This window comes from Balearica regulorum, chromosome 9 (assembly GCF_011004875.1).
Source record: "Balearica regulorum gibbericeps isolate bBalReg1 chromosome 9, bBalReg1.pri, whole genome shotgun sequence".
NCBI lineage: Eukaryota > Metazoa > Chordata > Aves > Gruiformes > Gruidae > Balearica > Balearica regulorum.
Window position 1 is genome coordinate 14,515,059 of NC_046192.1, and position 22,987 is coordinate 14,538,045.

General features: G+C 37.0%; 1 protein-coding gene across 12 annotated transcripts in view; it reads right to left on the reverse strand.

The window, feature by feature from the left end:
• The window catches only part of DLG1 (discs large MAGUK scaffold protein 1), a 157,129-nt gene that overhangs the window by 81,898 nt on the left and 52,244 nt on the right, over nucleotides 1-22,987 (reverse strand). For 10 of the 12 annotated variants that reach the window (XM_075761190.1, XM_075761187.1, XM_075761186.1 and 7 more), the window contains one exon: nucleotides 19,106-19,270. In XM_075761190.1, the coding sequence (XP_075617305.1) occupies nucleotides 19,106-19,270 (165 nt within the window). Of the gene's footprint in view, nucleotides 1-8,390; nucleotides 8,631-19,105; nucleotides 19,271-22,987 lie in introns of those variants that run through there. The other 2 variants (XM_075761192.1, XM_010311494.2) reach the window with 1 other exon arrangement.

The following is a 22,987-nucleotide window of genomic DNA, read 5'->3' on the forward strand; positions in this document are numbered from 1 at the left end:
TGTCATTATGCTTTTTACAAAGGAAATACTAATTTATTACCCTGACTTGGCAGTTACATCATGTCCAACTAAGCTTTTAAAACTATTATATTAATAGTCTTCTTTAAGTTTTCTGTATAAATTTGCCTAGCTTCAGTTCCCTAACTTAGAATACAGATGCCCTTTCCTAATAAACAAACAAGCTTTCTAGTTTCTCAAATCCATCCCTATCTGCTTATAGTCTGTGATTAAATCATCTCCTGACTTTCCTTTGGTTGAACTAAGCAGAGGTTCTTAAGTTTCTAATTTTAAAGCAGATCTTCCTGAACACAACCTACAGTTATAAACTGTTTTCTCAACACTCCTAATTTATCAGGATCCCTTTTCAGGCCAGGATTTCAGACTGGAGACTGTACATGCTACAGACAGGATCCAAACTTCCCTCTCTCCCCTTCTCCAAAGGGAAAACTGACTCCCTTCTCACCTGCTACATCACACAGTATAGTCAGGTACAGTTAGTTAAGAAAAACAACTACAATTTACTTACTAAATTAACTTTTCTTTGAAGTAGAACTGTACACAAGAAGCACAAGCAATCTTTACTCTGCTCCCTACTCTGTTATGAAAAACAAATGCTACTACCTGGGAGGCACATAATACAGGCTGCTCAACTAACTTCTACAGGCATGAGTCTTAAACAAACCATTTTAAATAAGCAAACATACACACTGTGAGGAAGCACTGATAAAGAAAATGAAGGAGAAGAGGCTAGAAGACTCATCCAAAACATTGCCACAATACAACAGTTTCCAGTAAATACCACACAAAGCTGTGGGAAGAGACTGAAGATTCCATGGTCAAAGCAAAATCCTGTACTACACCTGCATCCCATAAAATACCTGAAGTCATTAGAAGAATGGCACAACTACATAGATACTAGTCTCCAATAACAATAATACCAACTTCTGCACACTTTAAAAACCACTGGCAACTTAAGAAAAGAGTACTCTTAACCTGACTACAAGAACATGAAATAGATGAATAAGCATTTCTATTTTACCAGTTTCCTGGTAAAATTTAAATTGTGTCCTGACCCTTTCTTCCTTTCTATGAAAAATATGGATACAGTCATTTGGTTTTATTTAAATCATTCTGGTTTTATTTAAATCATTGCCTAGATGTATCATTTCACAAAGGAGACCGTTGCAAGGGATGAGGATATGCGCTGGAAACAGTTTAATGGAGCAAAAGACTGAAAATTCATAAATGCCAAGATCAGCTTACAAGGGAGAGAAAACGAGTCATAAATGCCTGTTATTTGTCTGGAGAACACATCAGCTCAGCTACATCCTAATGTGCAGCTAAACACCACAAAAAAAAAAAAAGAAAAAAGAGCAGCAGCAAATACACAACAGAAACAAGCTGTAGAGCAAGGCTGATATGTTAGAGAAGTGGGTTACAGGCAGCGAGATGAAATTCAATACTGACAACCAAAGTCACATGGAATAGCAATAACAGCACAGAGACACCCTGAGGAATACCAAACTGGAAAACAAGCCCAGAAGTGCTTTGGTTGGTGGCAAAGACTTTTTAAAATTATAAAAGTTAGACACTGAAGGAAATCCTCGCTTCACATTGACTGCAGTACTTGAGTGCTTTTTTTGATATTGAGCCTTGTGTGTGCACAAAAACCTGGTACATGGAAGGGAGCCTTAAGTCTTTCAAAATGCAAGTGACAGAACTGTACAAGTTTTGGGATTCCTGACATTTTTTTAGGGGATAAAACCACCATATGGTCATGATACACCAGAGGATCTTAAAAAAAGGCAAGAAAAAAGGATCATAGTCCACTGAAACAAGAGCCTCCTCCTACCCCACCTCCCCAAAGAAAAATGTCTAAGTTTTCTTAAATGCATGTCAGTGTGGAACAGATGGCTTCTACCCACCAGAAGGTAAGAATCAGCCATGTTGGTCAAGTGGAAATTAGAACATAATTTTAACAACTTCAGCATCTATTCTAGCAGCAGCTACCAGTAGGTAACATTTGTAAAACATGAATGAGGTACAGAGAACATACGCTGCTCAGGAGAGTCAGGAAGCACTATTGGGCTTATTGTCTTGGAGTCCAAGCAGCTCCTGGAAGAAACTCAAGCTAATAGCAAGAGGTGACTGCTTGAAGTGGTCAGTGATGATCCCAAGAAAACAAAAAAGTTTAGTTTAAAAGAGACTGCAGCTTTCTATCAAAGACAGGACAATATTTTATTTTATTTTGGTCATGACAGACTGCTTTCAGAGAGACTATTGACCCAATTAATTTTGACTGGTATAGAAATGACTGTTGCTAATGCTACCTCGGGCAAAACCAGAAAAGGCAGGTCCTTAAAAAGGCACATACAGAATTCAGGGAAGACTTACTAGGTGGTGGTGGTATTAACAAGAAGTCAGGTCTCAGTACTGAATTTGACCTCTGTATTAGTTTTCTGAGCCTCCTTGACAGATGGCACAAGGTTATCAGTCTTTTGATGTGAAACAGGAATGCTCCTATCCATTTTTGTAAGGGAAAAAATGGAGGGATTGAGAGTGCTGGCTTAATATGAACGTAACATCTGACAGGGTGGTTACGTCTTTCTCAAAGTCTACTGATGTGTTTGATACTATTGTTGTTGTTGCCTATGTCCAAGACCAGCATTGCAACTACACTGCCCTGTTAGACTTCCATCTGCTAGAATTTCATTACAGTGCTTGGTTAGCAAAGGGTCAGTTGCAGCAATAGTCCCAACTGATCAGGAGGATTTCTCTTGTTTTCTAACTGGAGAAACCTTTAATGTTCCTGAAATCATATACGGAACTATGCAGTCTTCACCTAAATGAAATTTGGGAAGGCACATCAGAAACAGCGTTAAAGGAAGTATCCTTTCTCAAGGGAGGAAAGCATCCACTGGGACTCGTTTTACAGAGCATTACATGATAAGCAAAGTGTGAATGATGCGGTTATACTAATAAACAAGGATGAGGCACTTCATTTCAATTGCACACGAGATGCCACACATGAAGAGGTGGAAGTTTTTCCGACTTTTTCATCTTTTATGGATTGCCAAAGTAATACAAAAAAAATGAACTGTGCTGGAAATGCTTCACAATGTGCTTGAAGTTTGGCAAACAGTGGCATGTCAAACACTAATTTGAACTCACTCCCAAGGAGAGTAGTGAAAGACACATTCTTCAATCAGACTGTCATGCCCTTGTGATGGCAAAAGTTGTGTGCGTAGCCCAAACAGGTAGGCTTAGGCAAAAAGAGTTCATGCCTTACAAAGGCATCTTTTATAAAGGGATCTACAGATATGCACATCTGGCATTTTCCAACAGCTCCAGAATGCGTATTTGTTTCCGTGCAGTGAAATACTTGGGAGGTCGACTCAGTGTAAAGGTGTAATATGGAGGTCTCAAATGTATCAGTAGAATAAAGAAAACTGGTCTCAAGAGATGGCAGAATAAGACATATGAAACAGGAATCACTGGTTATTATGTGACAATAAAAATCACACTACGAAACTCAGATGAGGCTAAGGAAGGAACAGAGAAATACAAATTACCCATCAGGGACTAGGAGTTTACTTAACACTGAGTGGTTTTTACACAGCGTAGAAACACTTCTGAGAACTAGGGAAAAAAGATTCTGACAAAAAGATAAAATTATTCAATGATTCAGAAAACTGAACTATATAACATGCTTTTCAGGAAAGAAAAAAAAAAAGATAAAAAACAGAGCTCAACAGCCTTCCTGCTTCACTGAAAATTTTATGAAGTAATTGTTATTCATAAAGACAAATTCAAGTACCTCCTCTGTTTTAGAGTATTGGGGAAAACACTGGCCCCATCACAGGTTCTAGAAAAGAGAACCATTTTCTTCTCAAAAGAGACTGCATAGCTAGTATGCACATAAAGACTTCAGTTCCTCCTGTTTAACAGGACAACAGTGTCTCTCCTTGAGTTACTCTAAATCCCAGAAAGGCTGTGGACACAAAGTTTGCCAAGATTCTGAGCCAGGTATAAACTAAAAGTCTTAAGTTACACAACACATGATAGCATGTCAGCTCTCAAACATGGATGCAGATCATTCTAAAAGACAAACTCATGTTTTATAAAAACATCTGACATTTCTGTTACATTAGCTTCTTCAAAGTAAAAGAAACATCCTGCATATCCTTAATCATAATTGAGAGAGCTCTTGATGTTGTAGACCAAAATAGAAGAACAGGAAGAAGACGGTGTTCACTTCACATGCAGTGGTTCTGTCACAGTCATTTACTTCATAATTGTATTAACTGAAACATATACAGCAGCTTTGGCAGCAAAACAGAAATGGTATACCACAGGAGCCATGCTAGAGCTGTTTAGTAAGCTGACAGCTGGTGAAAGACAGACTGGCCTGTATTTGACTTTCAAAACACTTTGTCAATCAATACAAGCCTCAACTGAGAGGGCAACTATCACAATACAAAATAAATTAGCAGAGTTATATAACAGACCTAAAGAGTCCTACCTCTTTCACAGGCTTCCATGCACTTGGCTTCATGTGGCAAGACCCTGTTAGTCCACCCAAGTTATTAGCTGGAGTTGAAGACAATGGGTTAAAAGGGGATCCAGTGCCTGCCTTGCCTGAAGGTTCAGGGTCCTGGGCACGATGTAGACAGAAAGCCCCTGCAGTAGCAGTAGTACTCCAAAAGCAAAACATTCTGTGTCACCTTCTCCTTTGCTTACCTGAACTCTGACTCAGTCTGGAAAAATGTAATTTTCTTGAGATACAATGGGACAGGAATATGAAGGAATTCTGTGACCAACTCTGAGTGAGACAGAATAACAGCTGTGAGAGAACAGGTGAGAGAAAGCAGAACCTAACACCCCCTGGCAGCAAGCAGTACCTGCAGGTAGCTGGAGCACTGGTTCAGTTCTTATCACCACCACCGTGCTGCAAGTGATTAACTGAACTAACACACACCACATGCCACCATTACAGCTACACACATGGGTTTGGGGAGGAAGGAGCACATTTACTCATTACTCCAAGAGCCCAGTGGTTGACTCTGTAAGAGTAAAGAATGCATATTAACGCATTCCTCTAGAGAACAAATTCATGCGATTTTTATCTCTGCTATAATGCCCTCAGACTTTGGGGGAAAGAACTGCCCTGGATAGTTATCTCTGTTGATGTAACATGCATATTTCTTGTTAGGACAGCACTTCAAGTTACCCAGTATTTTTCATTTGCATAACCATATATTTACTAAGCTCACAGCTTAGTTATTTACCCTTCTGACAGCATCAATTTGTCATATGTTTGTTTTTATCCTTATCTTTCATTTTATGCCACAGATTTGGCTTTTATTAAAAACATTAATAAATTTGCTGACAAAAATTGAAGGACCCACTATAATTGAATAACTCACTCATCACAGGGAATGCAGAAGGAAGAAACAATAAAGGCCTCAAAAGCCTGAGAATGTTAAATCAGCTTCCCCAGACTCGTAAAGCAGGCAGGTGAGGTTAGCAGGGCAGGAAGGCATTGCTACCCCTACAGCAGTTCACCACTGCACATGGAACAGGTATTAACCCAATGGGACATACAGCTGCATTACAAACTGACTGCAGTGTCTGATCACGGAACTCTTTGTAAGTAACACGAAATCTACAAATCACTACAACCACCTCAAGTTCTATGCAGAGCACCCTGGAGACCTTGGCTAGGGCAGGACACCAGCAGAGATTCAGAATGACCGCTTATCTGTTCACACCATCTGTTTCCACTGCTGCCTTTTTCTGATGAGAGAAGGGCGATTTGAATTTTCTAATAACATTTAAAAGGGGCAATACTAGTAAATAAGGCACCTTTAATGTTTGAAAATGGATTGCTAGTCTTCAGGGTGCTGTGGCTTTTTACAGTAGCCTTTCACTCCTGACTACTACTCCATGCCACAATGCATTTGTGCACGAATGTATTCTTTTGGGCAAAAACCTAGTGGTAACTACAACAAAAAGCAGCGCTACTGTATCCATCACCAACTTCTTCCTTGCTTCTTTAGGGTACCAAATCCCCTACTCAGAAAATACCTTACCCTGGAATGTAAAGTCCCTTCTTCAGCAAAAGTCCTCTTGCCACCTTGCTGGGCAGGAGCCCCAGAGCAGGATCTGGGCAGGCAGCCTTGCGTCCAGGAGTCATTTCCCCTTTCACTGCTAATGGGGGGAACTAAGCAAGTATCACCATTCCGTGCTGTGCCATACCACCCCATCCAAGAAAGCCAAGCAAACGAAGGGATAGCTAAACATGGGTGCTGTGTAGCAGATTCACAAGGAAAGCAGGAGACCAGTACTTTAAAAACCATTTTGATTTTCTATGTCTTGAAAATCATGATGCCACGAGAATAAGACTATAGAAAGCCCACCATCACAATTAGAACTTCAACAGACAAGGTTAGAGGAGTACATCACATCTAATTATTTATTTGGACTCTGGAAATGTGATTACATTCAAGTGATGGGGCTGTATCTTAAATGAACAAATAAAAGTCATCAAGAATTTTCAGAATACTACATCACAGAACAAAAACTGAGAAGAACTGAAAAACAAAATTGCACCACAGTGAGCAATCTCTAAATGTCTTTTTCCCTCCCTGAGGCTAGAACAGCTGCAATGGGTGGATAAGGTATGAGGATAGTGCAGCATCTTTCCAGAGGAAGAGGCTTCAACAAGCTCTAACATTTTCAGTGCATTATTTCTGAATATGCTCATTAAGGTGTTGTTGTTTTTTTTAACAACCACTTGAAAATATTTGATGGTTTTTTCCCCTCCTCCTGGCCATGAACATGCATAAGCAGTTCCTTTTAACAGAAGAACTGTCACACACACACAGAAAAAAATTGGCAGGCTTTCACAGAGGTAAGCTCTCTTTTTCATAGCAGAAAAATAGAATAAACACTGGGATATTCACAGAATCACAGCTTTGGTTTGAAGGGATCTCAGGATCTTTATCTGGTCCAATCCACACTCAAAGCAGAGGCTATTCAGTATTTTATTTATCAGCAAATTTCTAGTCCTGACTAGTCAGCCCAACTGCAAGTTTCATGCATCCCAACATTATTTGTTCAAGCATTAAACAAATAAGAGCAACCGTAATATTTATTCAAAAGGTTAATACTGTATGTTTTGACTTTTAAAAAAATAACAGTACTTAAAAGCTATTATGTCTACCTAATTCATCACTTAGAGTTGTATAATGGTCCATTACAGAAACTACAGGATCCTGCCTCGACATTCATATACATTTGCAACAAGGAAGTGAAACCCCCCCTCTAAGATCTCCTATTCATTGTTTACTCCAAATTCACAAGCAAAAAAAAAAAAAGGTAACAATAAGCAAACTTCAGAGGAAGTGCCAGTTTATCAACTTTGAAACAATTACCAACAGATACAAATTATCTTAATATTACAGTGGCTGAGGGTAACAATTTTTTTCTGTTTTTTCCAAGTTTTTGTAGTACTTCAGGTTAAATGACATCTTGACTAAAGCTGAATTTAGTTTGACAGTAAGCAAAAAAAAATCTCATCTCACATTTTTAAATAATGCTGACATGTCAATCTTAGATCTTTCTTTGTCCTATTATCCAAAGAAATACTCATTTGCTAACACGAATAAGTTTAAACTTCTCTCAATATCAACCTTAAGAACTCACCCCAAATTCACACACTTAAAATTTGACTTGCCTCCTTTTACCTGACTTTCTATGATGATTAAGAAAAACAGCACTTAGAGCAGATTGACAGTTAAGTTGAAAAATGTCGTCTTTTTTTTTTTAGCTTACAGACTGGACTATTAAAAGTATATTCTGCATGTGAGGAAGGCATTCCTTAATCTTATTTATGGATTATCAGCAGCCAAAAAACCCAGAAAACTGATACACACTAAAATTTGTTGTGCTACATATAATTAAGACTTTAAATTATTTAATCCTTTAAACACAATTCCGTAACCAGGAAATACGCAGTCTTTGACTTGTCATCTTACTACAGCTATGGCATTGGCATTTCTTAACTACGTTATTCTCCTCCAGAGCTAGGCAGTACAATGCAAGCTACATTTTTCAGTATTTCACTATTTCATTAAAATGCCTCAGATCTAAATTTGTTGGAGGCTCATCACTTGGAAAATAAACAAAAATCAGACCTCATTTAGTATTTCCATTTTCATGCTTTAATGTACAATGCTCTGTAAAATATGAAAATGAAAGCAGACAGAAAACACCATTCATAAATCAGAGATGATATGAAAGCATGCACATAGAAATAATTTCTATTTCTGACTAGCAAGCAACCAGAAAACATGCAGACACAATAATTTCAACAAGTGGCATATTACCTGGGTGGAGCTGGCAGCGACAGAAATGCAGTCAATGAAACCATGTCTCCGAGTGAAAAATGCAACTATCTGCTGCCAACGGGAAGGCTCATTCCGTAACTCATCTGTCGAGCCTTTCTTTGCCCACTGCTTGTGCTTTGGGCCTACAGAACTGTGGCTTGAGCTAGTGTTGCCTCGATTGGCGCGAGAATAGAGGAGTGTGTTATTTCCGAAAATGTAATTCATCTCTGCAGCTCTGCAGGTGGTTGCCAGGCAGTCTTACTTCCCTACCAGCTGCTGAGTGGTGAATGAGCAGGGGGGGAAAAAAATGCAGATAGAATTACAGCAGCATCATTTACAAACCAGGAAAACAAAATTCTTGATAGCTGATGCTATTTTTCTTCTGAGCTTTTCCACTCCCTACATCCCTTCTGTACCTGTGATTATAGTAATGAGCATAATCTTGAGCAATTTAAAAAAAAAAAAAGGCAAGCAAATGTTTTCCTTATTTTTCCTTTCTCAGAACCTACAGGATCAAAAGCTTGTTTTCTCTTCCTAGCTGACAACAGCTATTTAAGAGAAACTGGGTAGCAGGTACAGTACCATGTTACAAATTCACAGCTATGAGGATGGTGGTGCATGATAACAGCTACTGGGTGGAGAAAGCATGGATCAAAAATAACCAAGTTTCAATCACTGCCTGTAGTAAGATCCAATAGCATCTTTTCACTTCCTTGCTTGCATAAATTATAAACCTGAACCGAACAAAACAGGGAGCAGGCAGTATGATAGCACTTGTTTGCTGATTTTGTCTTTCTGAAAATGTTTCACAGAGTAAAAAGACCTTAACAACATGTTCAGAAAAAATATTCAAGACAGAAGTGTTTGCTGGTTCCTTTCTCCCCCCCAACAAAAAAACAACTACAGAGGGAAGATACTGTGCCACAAAACAGTCATTTTGTGCTCTGTACCAATGAGTGCCTAGTGGGGCTGTGGTGTTGGGGTTTTTTTAAGCAGCAAGATTAGGGATATTAAGATTAAACACCAGAAGTCAACACTCTTATTCTTACTCTATGATTAATGTGTCATGATCATAACATCTATTTCCAAAATTCCATGAATACTGTAAGCATAATACAAAATCAGTAAATATGAAAACATTACTTCTCCAAAGTACAAGAATTGGCAAAAAATGAAAAATTCTTACTGAAATTCTACTGAACTTTCAAAAAAATTTATTTCAATGCAAATCACAAGAGTATCACTGCTCTAAGTGTGCATTTTCTCTGCTCTCTCTACAGTAAAAAAAGGGTAAGTCACACAGTAACTAAAGATCATAAGAATTCAATTTATCTTACAGAGTTCACCATTCAAATTTTTATAGTCAGTTCTTTTACAAAAAATCCTCCAGCTCACATGTAAGAGATTACCTGGAAAATCAGTTAAGTATCAAGGCTAAGTATCAAGGCTTTCACTACAAACTTGCCTCCAAAAATCCAGCAGAGTTATCAAAACTGTTTGTGGTATATTTTTTTTTATATACAAAATGCTCTCACAGTCACAATCATAACACTAGGGCAAAGATTTTCAAAACAAAGGAAATTCTCAACATGATGAACAAAGGTATAAGCGTTCCTTACAAAGCTGCCACAAGTTACAACACAATGATTCTACAAATCTACTGCATGATGTGCATTTTACTGGTGATTACCAAATTCCCCCATATACTTCTTTTTGGTGCAATATACTCTTTTGCTTAAATTCTTACTGACAGCAATCCTATTCTGTGTAACAAATTTTTCCTGACAGCTTACATTACAAGCAGAAATAATAAGTACAGTAATTTAAAACTGTGGTAATAAGATCAAAGCACCATTTACTTCTAGTCACTAGTACAGCTCAATAACATATCACATACAAATATTCTGAGTACATCTTTCAGACAGACTTTATTAATATTCATAAAATACAATGGCTTATCAGTTTAAGTTATATGAAACTCAGTCTGACTTGTGCAGTGTCCTCAAAGCTACGTTCATAAGATAAATAATGGAGATAAAGAAATGCCTGAGACATAGCAGATGCAATGATCTTTTTAACTGCACAAGCTTTTTATAATGTGAATTCTTTTCATGCGAAGACTGCAGCCCTACCTGAGCCCTGCCTTTTTCCAAACTTGAAGAAAATACCTAGTCTGAAAAATGCCTATGAATTTATTACTGGAGAAATTTCTTAATCCCTATGGCTATGACTGAAGATGTTTGGAACAAACTACAAGTCACATGCTTTGAATTCTGAGTCTTTTTATAAAGAGTCAAAGTGAAAATATTTTTTACTTTTTTCTTCACATGGCCTTGTATGTCAACACTGCTGTACATTTTTAAAAGATCTGAGAGAACAAGAATATTAGTATAACTTTCAAAAAATCTTTAAGAATTTTTTTTTTTTTAACACACACACATATATATATCTCTCCATATGGTCTAAACTGAGGCTCACTTAGGGGAGTATTGTTTAAAATTCTGAAAGTAAACAACGCAATACACAGATAAGGAATCCACCAAGTACCTATTTTTCTTGTTGTTATATCCATCTGTCTGAAGATGAGACAGGTTTGCTGCATTTTAAGGCAGCTTCTTTCAGGGATGATTCCCACCCAGCCAACAATCAACCGTGGCATCACTGACAAAGAGACTTTAGAAATCAGCACTTCAGGAAAGGCTCATATGGGAGAAAAAAAAAATCCTGAAAGTGAGGCTATGATGATTTAATTTCAAAGGAGACAGAAATCCAAAAAGTACTTCAGGAAGAGGTTATGCAATCATGCTGGTGATACAAGACAGCAATCTGTGTCACCTACACTCCATATGGATGTCAGTGATATTGAGCAAGATTTGCTGATGCCTAAGAAGATACAGTTGTGGTTATTTGTAGAAGGAGCCTGTACTGTGGTGATGAGACAAATTCTCATTTTTTACAAGTTACAAAGCAACCTGAAGATAAAGGCATAACTCTAGAGATGGCACAACATCAGCATAATGTAATGGAGTCCAGACTAGAAGAATGGTTGCTTGTGCAGTTAGAAAAAGCAATGGGTGGGAGTAAAAACAAGGGTGAACTTAAAAATTAACATCAAATACTTGGAATAAAGTTCCTCTAACTTTGTACCTGAGACAATTCTTATTATCGGCTTGCTGGGACAAGTTGAAACATGACATAATGCCATATTTTAATCTCAAAGACAAAGTTTTCCTGGACATACCTTTACAAGTAGCATGCATACCTTGAAACTAAAAATGCACAGCAACAAAAACTGTGGATGCAAACAGCAGTTATATCTCAATTACCCTTTTTAAACAATAACAACAAAACCCCTGAAGCATTTGAAAAGTCTTATATTAGTTTTATTACCATCCTGCTAACCATAATATTGGCTAAAATAAGAACAGATCCTAAAGAAATGAACTGATATACTTAATAAAGAAAATTCAAGAACCACCTAAAATAATGGCAAAGACTTATTTTATTTTCAGTATCATTTAGGTTTTTACCAGAAAAAGAGACAAAAGAAATGCGCAGAACTCAATTTAAATACTCAAATACAAAACTTTACAACTTTAACTCTCCAGGCAGGGGAACAAAACACACCACTGAAAATGCAGATATAAACTCATGTTTACTTTTTACACTTTTCAGAATTTTGTATTTAATAAATTTTTACTGGCATAACAAATTTAAGTCTCATTAATAAGCATATGCAATATTCTAAGCCAAAGCCCAGGAGTACACTAGTCAAATTGGACACTGTGGAAAAAGAAATTGTTAACCCTTTCTGCTAAGATACATTAGAAAGCTGATCTTAGCTTTTAGTTGAGAGATAGGACAGAAAGGATAGCACTTGATCAAGTGTGATTTGCATGGTCAGTAAAAAAAAGTAGATATTTTACTGCTGAAACTACCTTATACGTAAACACCCCAGCAGGATTATTCTATAATGACACATTTTAGTATAAATATTGAATATAAAAGATTATTACATTACTACTCATACTACACCTCAGACAACCTACCAATCTGAGCAGATTAAATTGCCTGGTCTTCCGTACCCTGTTCATGAATCTCCTGCCCATCTTTTTGGCACGCCAGACTGATAAAAACATCCTGTGTTTAATGCAAGTTTCTTTGGCCTTTCTTCAGTCATGAAAATGAACCCAACTGCACTGACAGCTCAGGGAAAATCTCAGGCGAACAGAGTATAACCAGTTATTAAGAAGACTTGATGTTGATTACTGTATCTTAGGTTGTTCTAATGTTTGGATTAACCCATGGTCCATCTGTTACAGTTTTTCTTGTCTGTTGACAAGAATTTGTTGAGCAGATCCATACTGAGAAAGGGGCAGATTTGGTCAACTGCTTCTTACTATAGGACACAAACTGACACCTTTGCAGATATTTGTATATTCTTCAGTTACAGGAAGTTCAAGAGTAGTTACCTATGAAGAACTTGGCAAGGCATTTTAATTAAAGATTATAGCACTCCTCTCAAAAGTGACCACCAAAGTATGATGCTAGTCTAAAAATGAGTACTTCTAAGGGTATGTTCAAGTTTTTCTTTATAATTTCCATTATTCTAGGTATGTTCCTAACTCCAGAGGTACTGCCTTCCTGCTGAAGATTTCATAAATCTTTAGAAAGGTCTCCATTTAGAAAAAAGTAACTTTCTTACAATTATAACCAATCTTGCAAATTACATGTCAACCGATCTTTAATTTCTAAATGGAAATACCATCTTCATCTTCATGGTAATCTCACCTAACATGAGTTGGAGGGAAAACACCAGGAGATAAAGAGAAGGGAACCTATTAAGCTTATTACACAAGACTCAGGTTCACAGGGAAAGGAGGTTGTCCTGCATTAAAGGAAGCATGTGTGTATATGCCCATTTATACAAGCAGTTATTTCCCATACAGATTAACGGGAAGCAGTTAAATAAAGGTGCTTGCTTCCAGTTGAATAACAAGGGTAGAAGAGACAAGCAATGTATGCTGTAATACCTTTATTGGCCTAGCTAAAAACCAAAAGACTATCAGTAGCTGAAAGATTATTCTAGAGTCAGAAGCTGACTGTAAATCACTATGTTTAGGGGCTATAAAACAGCTATCACCTGCTAGTTTATATTTCTGAATATAAATTTATATTTCTGAAATAACCATTCCCTAGTAATTTTCATTATTTTAGTGACTCAACCTTAGTGACTGTAGTTTTATTGATATCTCCTGACTCAGCTCTTTCTCAAACTGAGGAGTCAAACTGATTGATCTTTCATTGTATAGAGACTGCCCCCGCCTCTGACCACTTACTCCTTCTCCTATGAACCATTTGTAGATTGATATGCTTTCTTCATCAAGATAACACAGAGCAGATTTCTAGAGTGATAAAATAATGCAGTTTTATTCCCATTTGCTTCTCCAGATATTCCTCGTATTCCATTTGCCTTTTTGACTGTAACTTGACTACTGAGATGGTTATTCCATTAATCTATTATAACCCTGAACTCTCATTCCTCTGAGATGATGCAATGAGAACACAAGTTCTTCTGAGATGCTTCTGGTAACCTCCATCCATCATGATTATTGATCTTCCTTCTTATCCTTTACTTTCTTTTTGTTGGTGGTTTTTTTAAAACAATTAAATCCCAAGTGGTGGGTTGTTTTGGTTTTTTTTCTTATTCCATGGCAGCTTAAATTTCTCTGAAGGTTTTTTTTGAGGAATTCTATTATGTGCATCTAAGAAAACCTAGAAACCTCCATCAACAAGATGATCTTTATGCACATTTGTGCCACAGAACTTCTCTTTACAATGCTTTCATTGCTTTCTCATCTGTACTTTCTCCACATACACATTGATTCTGCTCTTTAGAATAGTTTCACTGTGCTTTGCCAGTACAGAAATGAGAGTGAGTTCTCATTTCTCCTCTCCCTTCTGGATGCTTGTAAGAACAAGTACCACCTTGCTATGTTTTACTCCTGTGATACCACAGTCAGTTTAAGTAGACTGTTACACAGCATTGCAGCACTAATAGATAAGCAGTTTCATATCAGAGTTAATTTAAAACCATTCAGCTTAAATACCATTAGGTCCTGGAAATACTTTTCCAAAGATGTCTAAAGATGTGAAAAAAAGCAGGCATACACTAAGTGGGCACAAGACATTTATTTCACAGAGTAAAACTACAGTGCATGTAGTCAACTGGACTGCCGTACTAGGACTACAAAGCCAGTCACCTACAAGGTTTGGGTACCACTGATACATACTTTCAGCAACTTTTTTGAAACAATGAATACACTACACTAAGTATGGGGTGTCTGGCACAGAAACAGGGGCCACGACTTCTAAGCAAAAGGAAAGGTAAGGCTGAAAGAGCTTACTTCCTACCCAACAAGCACATGATCACAGCACTAGGTCAAATAAAATGCCCAACTAACCCAATGCCTGTCTCAGTAGCTAACAGAGTAAGCATAGAGTAATCCTTCCTGCTACACCATCCCAAGCACCAACAGTTCAGAGATTCATGAAGTCAAAGAAGGTAAACTCCACTTCACAGTTTTTATTTTAATAAAGGACTGCTTTCACCCTAATGCAAACTGAGCCTGAATAAGTTTAATTTCTCCCAGCTCTGACTGCAGGGTAAGCACAGATAAAGCAGAGAGGCACTCACATGGGGCAAAGATACTGCTTCAAAGGTATTCAACGTATTATGAGATTAGTTTCAAACCCAGCACCAGATGCTTCACTTGGGCAAAAAGATTCTTGTAGTTAAAATGTGGGGGTAGAACTTTCATCTTTTTTGAATGGGGAACAGTATTTCATCTTAGTTTGAAATACTTCACTGTTCAAAGATAGGAAAACAGTAACTAATTTGCATTTACTGACACAGTATTATGAAGTCATAGTTTTCTTCACTGAAATAAGTTTATATAACCACAAAAGACTCCACCACTGTGCTTGAAATAGGCAAGCAGCATTAATCTACAAGTCTAAAACATTTTTTAAAAAAAGATCTTTGATATAGGGAAGTAGGGATTTTTAATGCGTTATCTGAAGCCTGACCTGCTCTGTATTGTCTTTTCCCAGCACCATCTGTACAAAGTTCATCATTTCTGAACATGGGAGAACAGTGAAGTAGCCAGCTGTGTTGAATGAAATATGTTCAAGAGTCCATAATTATGTAACTCTAAGTTAAAGATTAACATATTTGCCCCCAAGCCTGTTTCTCACAATTCCTTGATTGTTCTAGTACTTCATTGATGATTGCACAAAGCTATTCTAAAGATGCCCAATATCTAACCAGTAGAATACCTATTAAATTAAAATTTTACTGTATAGCATGAATAAGCAGTTTGAAATACCTTACTAGACTAATAAAGCTAGTACAATGTTCCAACCAAAACATTTATGCTCTGCTGTTCAATGTTGGCTATGTGTGTAAGGAACAAACCAAGTGCAAGTGCTTCTCACACCTGCTGAAGATTGGCATTATGGTGAAAATCTCCAGAGACAGATCAGGAAAAGAAATTTGGTTAATGAAAAAGAGAACTGAACAGATTTTTCTAAATCAGTAAGTCTAGCTTCCTGTTACTGCAGGCAGCCACACCATATTATTTATAAATTTATCAAATACTTGGAAAACTCTCTAAGAACAGCCTCATACAAATTTTGAATGGGAATTGTGGATATAGTGGAACTGCGGTGACTACTGCAATATTAAGAATTTATTACAGAGCAGGATAAAGATTAACATTTATCAAACTAGTCATGGTGTATCTTTCCCATACAAGATACATTTCGTAGTTTACAAATTATTGCATGTTTCCTTTGGAGCTTCTGTATTACCAGTGAATTAATAGCCCCAAATACCAACATATAATACACAAACATAATACAGAAATATATACAAGCCCCAACTGGGATCTACACTTCAATACTGAAATGCCATGCTATATCACAAATATAGAGCTATAAATATTTTTTCATGCACAGATTACTTTAAATGAAGAATACTGCAATTTAAGATAGTTTTGTTTTTGTCTTATTATATCATGAGCCATTATTTTAAAGCCTTGTAATAATCTATTATATCATGAGCCATTATTTTAAAGCCTTGTAATAATCTATTACTCAAAGCTTTTTTCCTTGACAGAAAACTCCAACTTACACCCCACATTTTAAAAATTTGTTTGGTATCTTATCTATGACAGATTTCACTCAGTTGGAGCTATTTAACAAAAACAAATGTTAAATTAAAAAAAACAATCTGAAGATACAATAGAGAAGCTAAAATCAGTTTAACAATTGAAATAAATCCTTTTGTAGCATCACCATCTAGTGGTCAATCTTGGTAGCAATGTATTGCTTCAATTGCATCAAAGTCAGTTCAACTCAATCACATTTTATTTCATAACACATTGTAATCACAAGTTTCTATGAGGAATTTTGAAACCTCATACTGAAGAAATGCTAGTACTAGCTGCCTACATACCTGAAAATATTATTTAAATGTCTGGGACAGAATATTTGTGAAGGACTTGAATGTTGAATGGTAGAGAATCATGAACAGATTGTGAAAATAGTCAAACTTCAAAAAAGCTGTTTTACAGAATTAAGAAGAGTTCCACTTCACACAGTAGTAAATAGGGAACTGGGGACACAAAATCTCCCAGGTCAAGTTCACTGCTTTGATGCTTGAGATGTACAAAGTATACATTTCTTCCTAAACTGACAAAACTCCACCCTAACCAGGCAAAACCTGTAAGCCCCGTCTCAAGTTTAAACTTTAAATCAGTACAGCTAGTATCAGTTATTTCACCCTAATTGCAAACATGCAATATCTCACCTCAACCTGAATCTGGGGCAGCCCACCTCTCTGTCAATAAGGTAAACCACCTTGAGTTACTACAGTAGTTAATGTGGAACATTTGATAAACAGTAGTCACATGCTCATCCTGCAAAAATTTGGGATCCACTTTTTTTTCCTGGTCATTGAAAGTGGCTCTTTGAAAACCACCCACCTGTCCAAGCAAGTTGTAAAAGCTGCTTTAAGTCCTAGAAAATGTGAAAGCTTCTCAAGAACAAAAATTAAACTAGTTAAAACTAGGCATCTCCCTTCTTTACTATCTTCTATTCATGTTCCGTATTATTGTTCTGGATTGCAGAGGGCTTGCTAAAAAAAAGGTATTCCTCAAAATCTGATTGTACTGCCCTCCGCAGCATTTCTTAAAAAGCAGCATATGATCATAAACCCACTGTTTACAGTTGTTCTTCAAACTAATAACTCTGTATTTGAAATTTCAAGTGCACTTAACATTTCTATTTTTAAAAAAACTTCTCTTATTATTTTATGTAATAAACACAACATCCTCTATTACATTTACTTTCCTTAAGTAAATGTACTACTGAACAAAGCTAATCAAGATCTTGTATATTAGCCAAGACCTGGTCCCTACACAGTGCATCAAGCCAACATACCAAATAAATTACACAAAGAACTCTTAACTCAAAGCTGTTGCTGCTAAACTGATCTTCATCATGAGATAGGCCAAAACTATGAACATCTTGCAGATCATCAGGACAAAAAAAGGAAGGACCAGCTATGCTAATAACACAGTAGCAACCCTGGTTTCCTCCTGACATACTCAAGTTCAAGTTTCAACAGCATTTATTCCAATGTCTTTAGCAAATCATCATTTGATTGAAAAGAAATTTTATGAGCTCAAAAGGATTTTACTCTAAAAGGTCCCATCAGGATTCCCAGGGCCTATGAAACCAGGGATGCACCCCTCTCTCCAAATACCTAGACCTCAGATTCTGCTTATAAATGATCTATGCAAAGTTGTTAACTTCTTCAGGAGAGAATCAAGCCAGCAGCCAACTTAGCATCAGAATTCAAAGTTCCACAAAATGATGATAAAAAACCTGAAACCTGAAGCACCCACCCCAGTTTTCACATAAAAAAAAAAAAATCAGAAAAATTTCAGTTCTACCATGTATTGCTTTGAAATTAATAGTCACTTGAAAACAGTTAGATGTATGGTATAAATAGTAACAAATTGCATGATGATATTTCTCTTATACACATTCTTTACTATCAAATGGTGACTTCCCAGCACATACCAATTTGTGAAAGATAACGGTAATCCTCCTCAGAGACTTAAGATACACAGTATTTTGAAAAGGCCTCACTACATTTTGTAGTTATACTTACACACTGCTTAACTCTATTTCCAGAATAGTTTAAATGAGATGTGGTTTCTTTCTTGCAGAACCGTGCAGTAGAGTTGTATATTCAACACACCACAAGAAAACTAAAACTTTTTCAGCTTAGATCACATCTGAGCAGAGGAAGGCAGAGTAAAGTCATTCATATCTATTTCTGTAACACTGTTCTGGGTTTTGCATCAGTGTCTTTACAAGTCACGGTAGTTAGATAAAGCTCAATTAAAACAGATAATTAGAGGTCCCATATAACACTCTAGAGACAAGTCTCACTTGTTTGCAGAGACTGCCTGGCAGTATCATGCAATGCCTTAACATCTACAAAGTGAATTTTACAAATGAACAGTTTCATAAACACACAGGAGCAGGTGTATCTCATCTATTTCCCCCCCCCGCCACAAAATTATATCCCTAGAAAGGAGATCAAAACAGTTCGCTCTTATTATAACTTTAAAAATGCCTACCTTTACTGGTGAAATATGAGAATGGGAAACAAATCCATGGACATTCTCAATCTGTGACAGATTCTTCTCTGATACATGAACCAGCTCTGGACCTGTCACCTCATTTGTAATGTGTGGAGAACTGTGCTCTTGTGGAGGTGTATCTTCATCCTGGTAGCGGTATTTCTGAAGAAAACAATTATAGAAAAAGATCAGTCCACCACAGAAATGTGAAAAGGTTATCCAGAAAACCTAAGTCAGAAAAATAACTATTTCTATCTGACCTTGCTGACTTCAAGACAATAAAATCTAGAAATAAAAGTTTAATTAGTATTTTCAGTTTAAAGAGTGATGTTGTCTAAAAATGTTTCAGAGTTTTTAGTCCCATCTAGAACTATTATAAAGCTACCTAATTTTCTTTTGCCTATTTGCATACAGTAATATGTCCCCAAACTCTTTTCCAAAGAACTTTTCCATTAAAGTGTTTTTTCTTACAAACACTTTTAACACTACATCATTCACTAATAGCAGAAACTCTCAATATCAACCGGATTTATCAACCTTGACCTGCCTTTAAAAACTATCAGCCTCAAAAGATTTTTTCCATACTTCCAATTTAGCACATCTGCCAAAAGTGGGTTTTGTCAGCTACAGAGTTTCAGCTTTTATACTGGGGTATCAATATAGCAATTCACTATTGCTAGCTTCATTATGAAAAAAATAAAATGTGGCTTTGTTACTAGACAGATTAAGCTTCCTCAACAAGTAAGTCTTCAAACAGAAACACAAGACATTATTCAGTCTCAGTCTTATTCATTTGTATTCCATTTAAAAAAACAGAACCTATTACTTCACCACCAGGGATGCGTTCTAGTCAGACTGTGCTGTATCCACACCAGCAGATCCCTACCAAAAGTTATTAATGAAATCAGGAGCATACATAATATTGACGCATCCTCTGGACTGCAGAGTTACCTGCTCATTCAGCACCTCCAAACTCCAGAGCTAACATGGGCTCACATTACCAAAAAACTTAAATATAAGCTTCACCCCAGTTTCACCTTGGTATTCTCAGACAGTTCTGAGGCACTTTAGGAAGTCCATGCAGTTTATTGCTAGTTAAAACTAAAGTTGAAAGCTGAAGTCATGTGACCTTATTCCAGCAGGGTTTATTGTGTCCATAAGATGCACCTCAACATTTTATAACCACATTCACTTTCACACACTACAACTATACTCCAGAGTACACACCTAGTTGTTACTAGTTTACATGGAAAGCATGTTATGTCATTAAAGGAACAGAAAAGCCTTCTAAACATATAATCATTTTCAACTTGGAAAAAGCTATTCCTATTATTAAAGTACACTTAGGATAGAAAACATTTACAGCGGGGAGGGGAGGAGAAGGTGCTTAAAGAATTCTAAGATCTACGTACTACAGTTTAAGTCAAAAATAGTCATCTTCTTGGTAAGTCATTTATACTCCGTAATTCAGTAGATGAGTGCAAGTAACCCATTTGTCTATAAGCACAGGAACACTACACCAAGGCAGTACCTGATAAACAGTGTATGACAACTAACCCTGCTAACAGTTACATGCAAGTACAATTTCAGGTTACCCTTCACAGAAAAGCCCTGCAATATCACAAAGTTATAAAGTTGACAGGATAAACTAGAAAGAAATTGCTTGAAATGATCCATCAGTTACCTGTAACGCTTAACCCGTTCATTTTCTGCTCACACACCATTGTGTGCCTGTCTTACATGAAGACTTATTTTTTTTGTTTAAAGAACAGTGTTGGCCAAAAATACAAGTGAACATCATCAATGCATAAATAACAATCACATTGGAAATTACAAAAAATAAACAGTAGAGCTGCAAGAAGCACAGAAAATATCTTGCAATACAGCAGAGAAAGCAGAAATTCTGCTAGCTTAAAGAAGCCTGCTCCACTGGTGAAGGCAGTATTTGGCTGGACCTGTGATCCAAGATTTCCCTGCCAGATCTCAAGCTTTGATTTGACTAGGAAATACAGGAAAATGAGACCTGAAAGTGGATTAAGTTCCCAGTTCATCTCAGACAAGACCCTGTGGAAAGCTAGAAGTGGATCATTCCAGTTTGGATTTTAATAATAAAATAGTCACAGGTCAATCAAAATTAAACTTCCTTTACAGAACAGTCAACACCTTTAGGCAAAGCACAGAATTACCTTGATTTTTTTTCCTGAAACTGGAAACATTTGTTAGAAACAGGCATTTGGACATGCCTCAGTGTAAGCAGGCTCTAGATTTCACTAAGAAACATGCATTTACATCATACAATGTATCAGCACTTACAACAACATAGTACATATGAAGTTTTAATAGATCAGTATATCATTATAATTTAGATTAAACATTACAAATGTTGCAGTAAAGGATGCTGTCTCATACAAGGCACTGACATGGGCTACAAGCTTCTAAAAAAAAATCTTAAATGTGAAGTGCTAATTGGATTTTGATGCAATATACAAGACTGACTTTACTATTATTTGCAAAATATTTCCCAACTTGAAACAAAACAACCCCCCCCCCAAACAAACACACACACCCCCCCCAACAAAAACAGAATTCATGTTTAAAATACACTAACTGAAATACTTACAGGATAATGTTTCAAAGTGCAAATAGAAGACAAGGACAAGTAGTGCATGAAAACAGAACATCCATAACACTACTTATTCTGAAAGGTACCGCACTACGCTCAAAAGTAATTTCTGCAAAGGGCAAGGAAAGTGCTTCAAGTAAAGCAAATTACTGTATCTTATAACAGCCAATTCTCCATAGAAGTGGAAGTGTTTCACAGTACTTTACTATGGATCATCACGTCTGAAATACCATGCCTCTTGACTGAGGTAGTGTATTCCAGTGATATAGCATGGTCCAACAGCCACCATCCAAAATTACCTATTCCTTTCCTCTGCCAGGAGCTGCCATCCCTTAAACAAGGATTCAGTCAACTGTTTCAGCCACACTAAGTTAATTCTGCTGCTGCATATGAAGCAAAAGCCGCTGCAAGTTACCCTCCACAGGAGTCTAAAGATACTGTTTCACAACACAGCCTAGCTCACTCCAAGGGCAGCTACTGTCCAAAGGACCTATCCAATCCCTCTTAGTTGAGCTGTATGTCTCCCTGCCCCTTGCTGCTAGCACACATCAGATGGTGAGCAAGCTCAGCAAGCTAATCTAGCAGAATGTTTGTTCCCTCTTCCAGCAATATTAGATTTTCTTTAATTCCCTAAAGTGGCTCACAACAAGGTGAGACATGCAGCAGTGCTGGCATAATAGTGAGAAAAGCAGGTAGAGAATAAGATCAGCCCAACTCCATTTCTCTGCGTACAACCAAGAGAATCCAATCCTGCACCCAAATCCAAGCTCCAAGGAGACCCTAGATTAGAAGGGACAACCCAGCAATGGGCAAGATAGATCAAAGACAAGAAAGAGAGGCAGGTGTGGCAAAGCAGCTCTGAACTTGCAGATGGAGTGCCTCAGCTGCACATCTCAGAAGTTTCCCAGCACTCAGGTAGTAGCCAAGCAATTTAACTATTTTTACAAAGCTTTAAGGGCTGCTGTATACTTTATAATCATAATTTATAGTCCAAAGCAACCAAGAGCTAAATATTTAACACAGACATCTGACAGATACTGCCCCAAAGGATTCAGTTGCAGGTATACAACTGATGCAACATAGTTAACAAGATTTCTTCAGGCTAGATTATACCTTCAATGAGTTTTGAACTGTCACCAAACACTATGGACTACATTATTTACTGAAAAATCCATTTACTTTAATAAACTAATGCCAGTTTACATCACACAAGAAGATGGTCCAAAATCACTGCAGTGAAATCATTGTGTTAATTG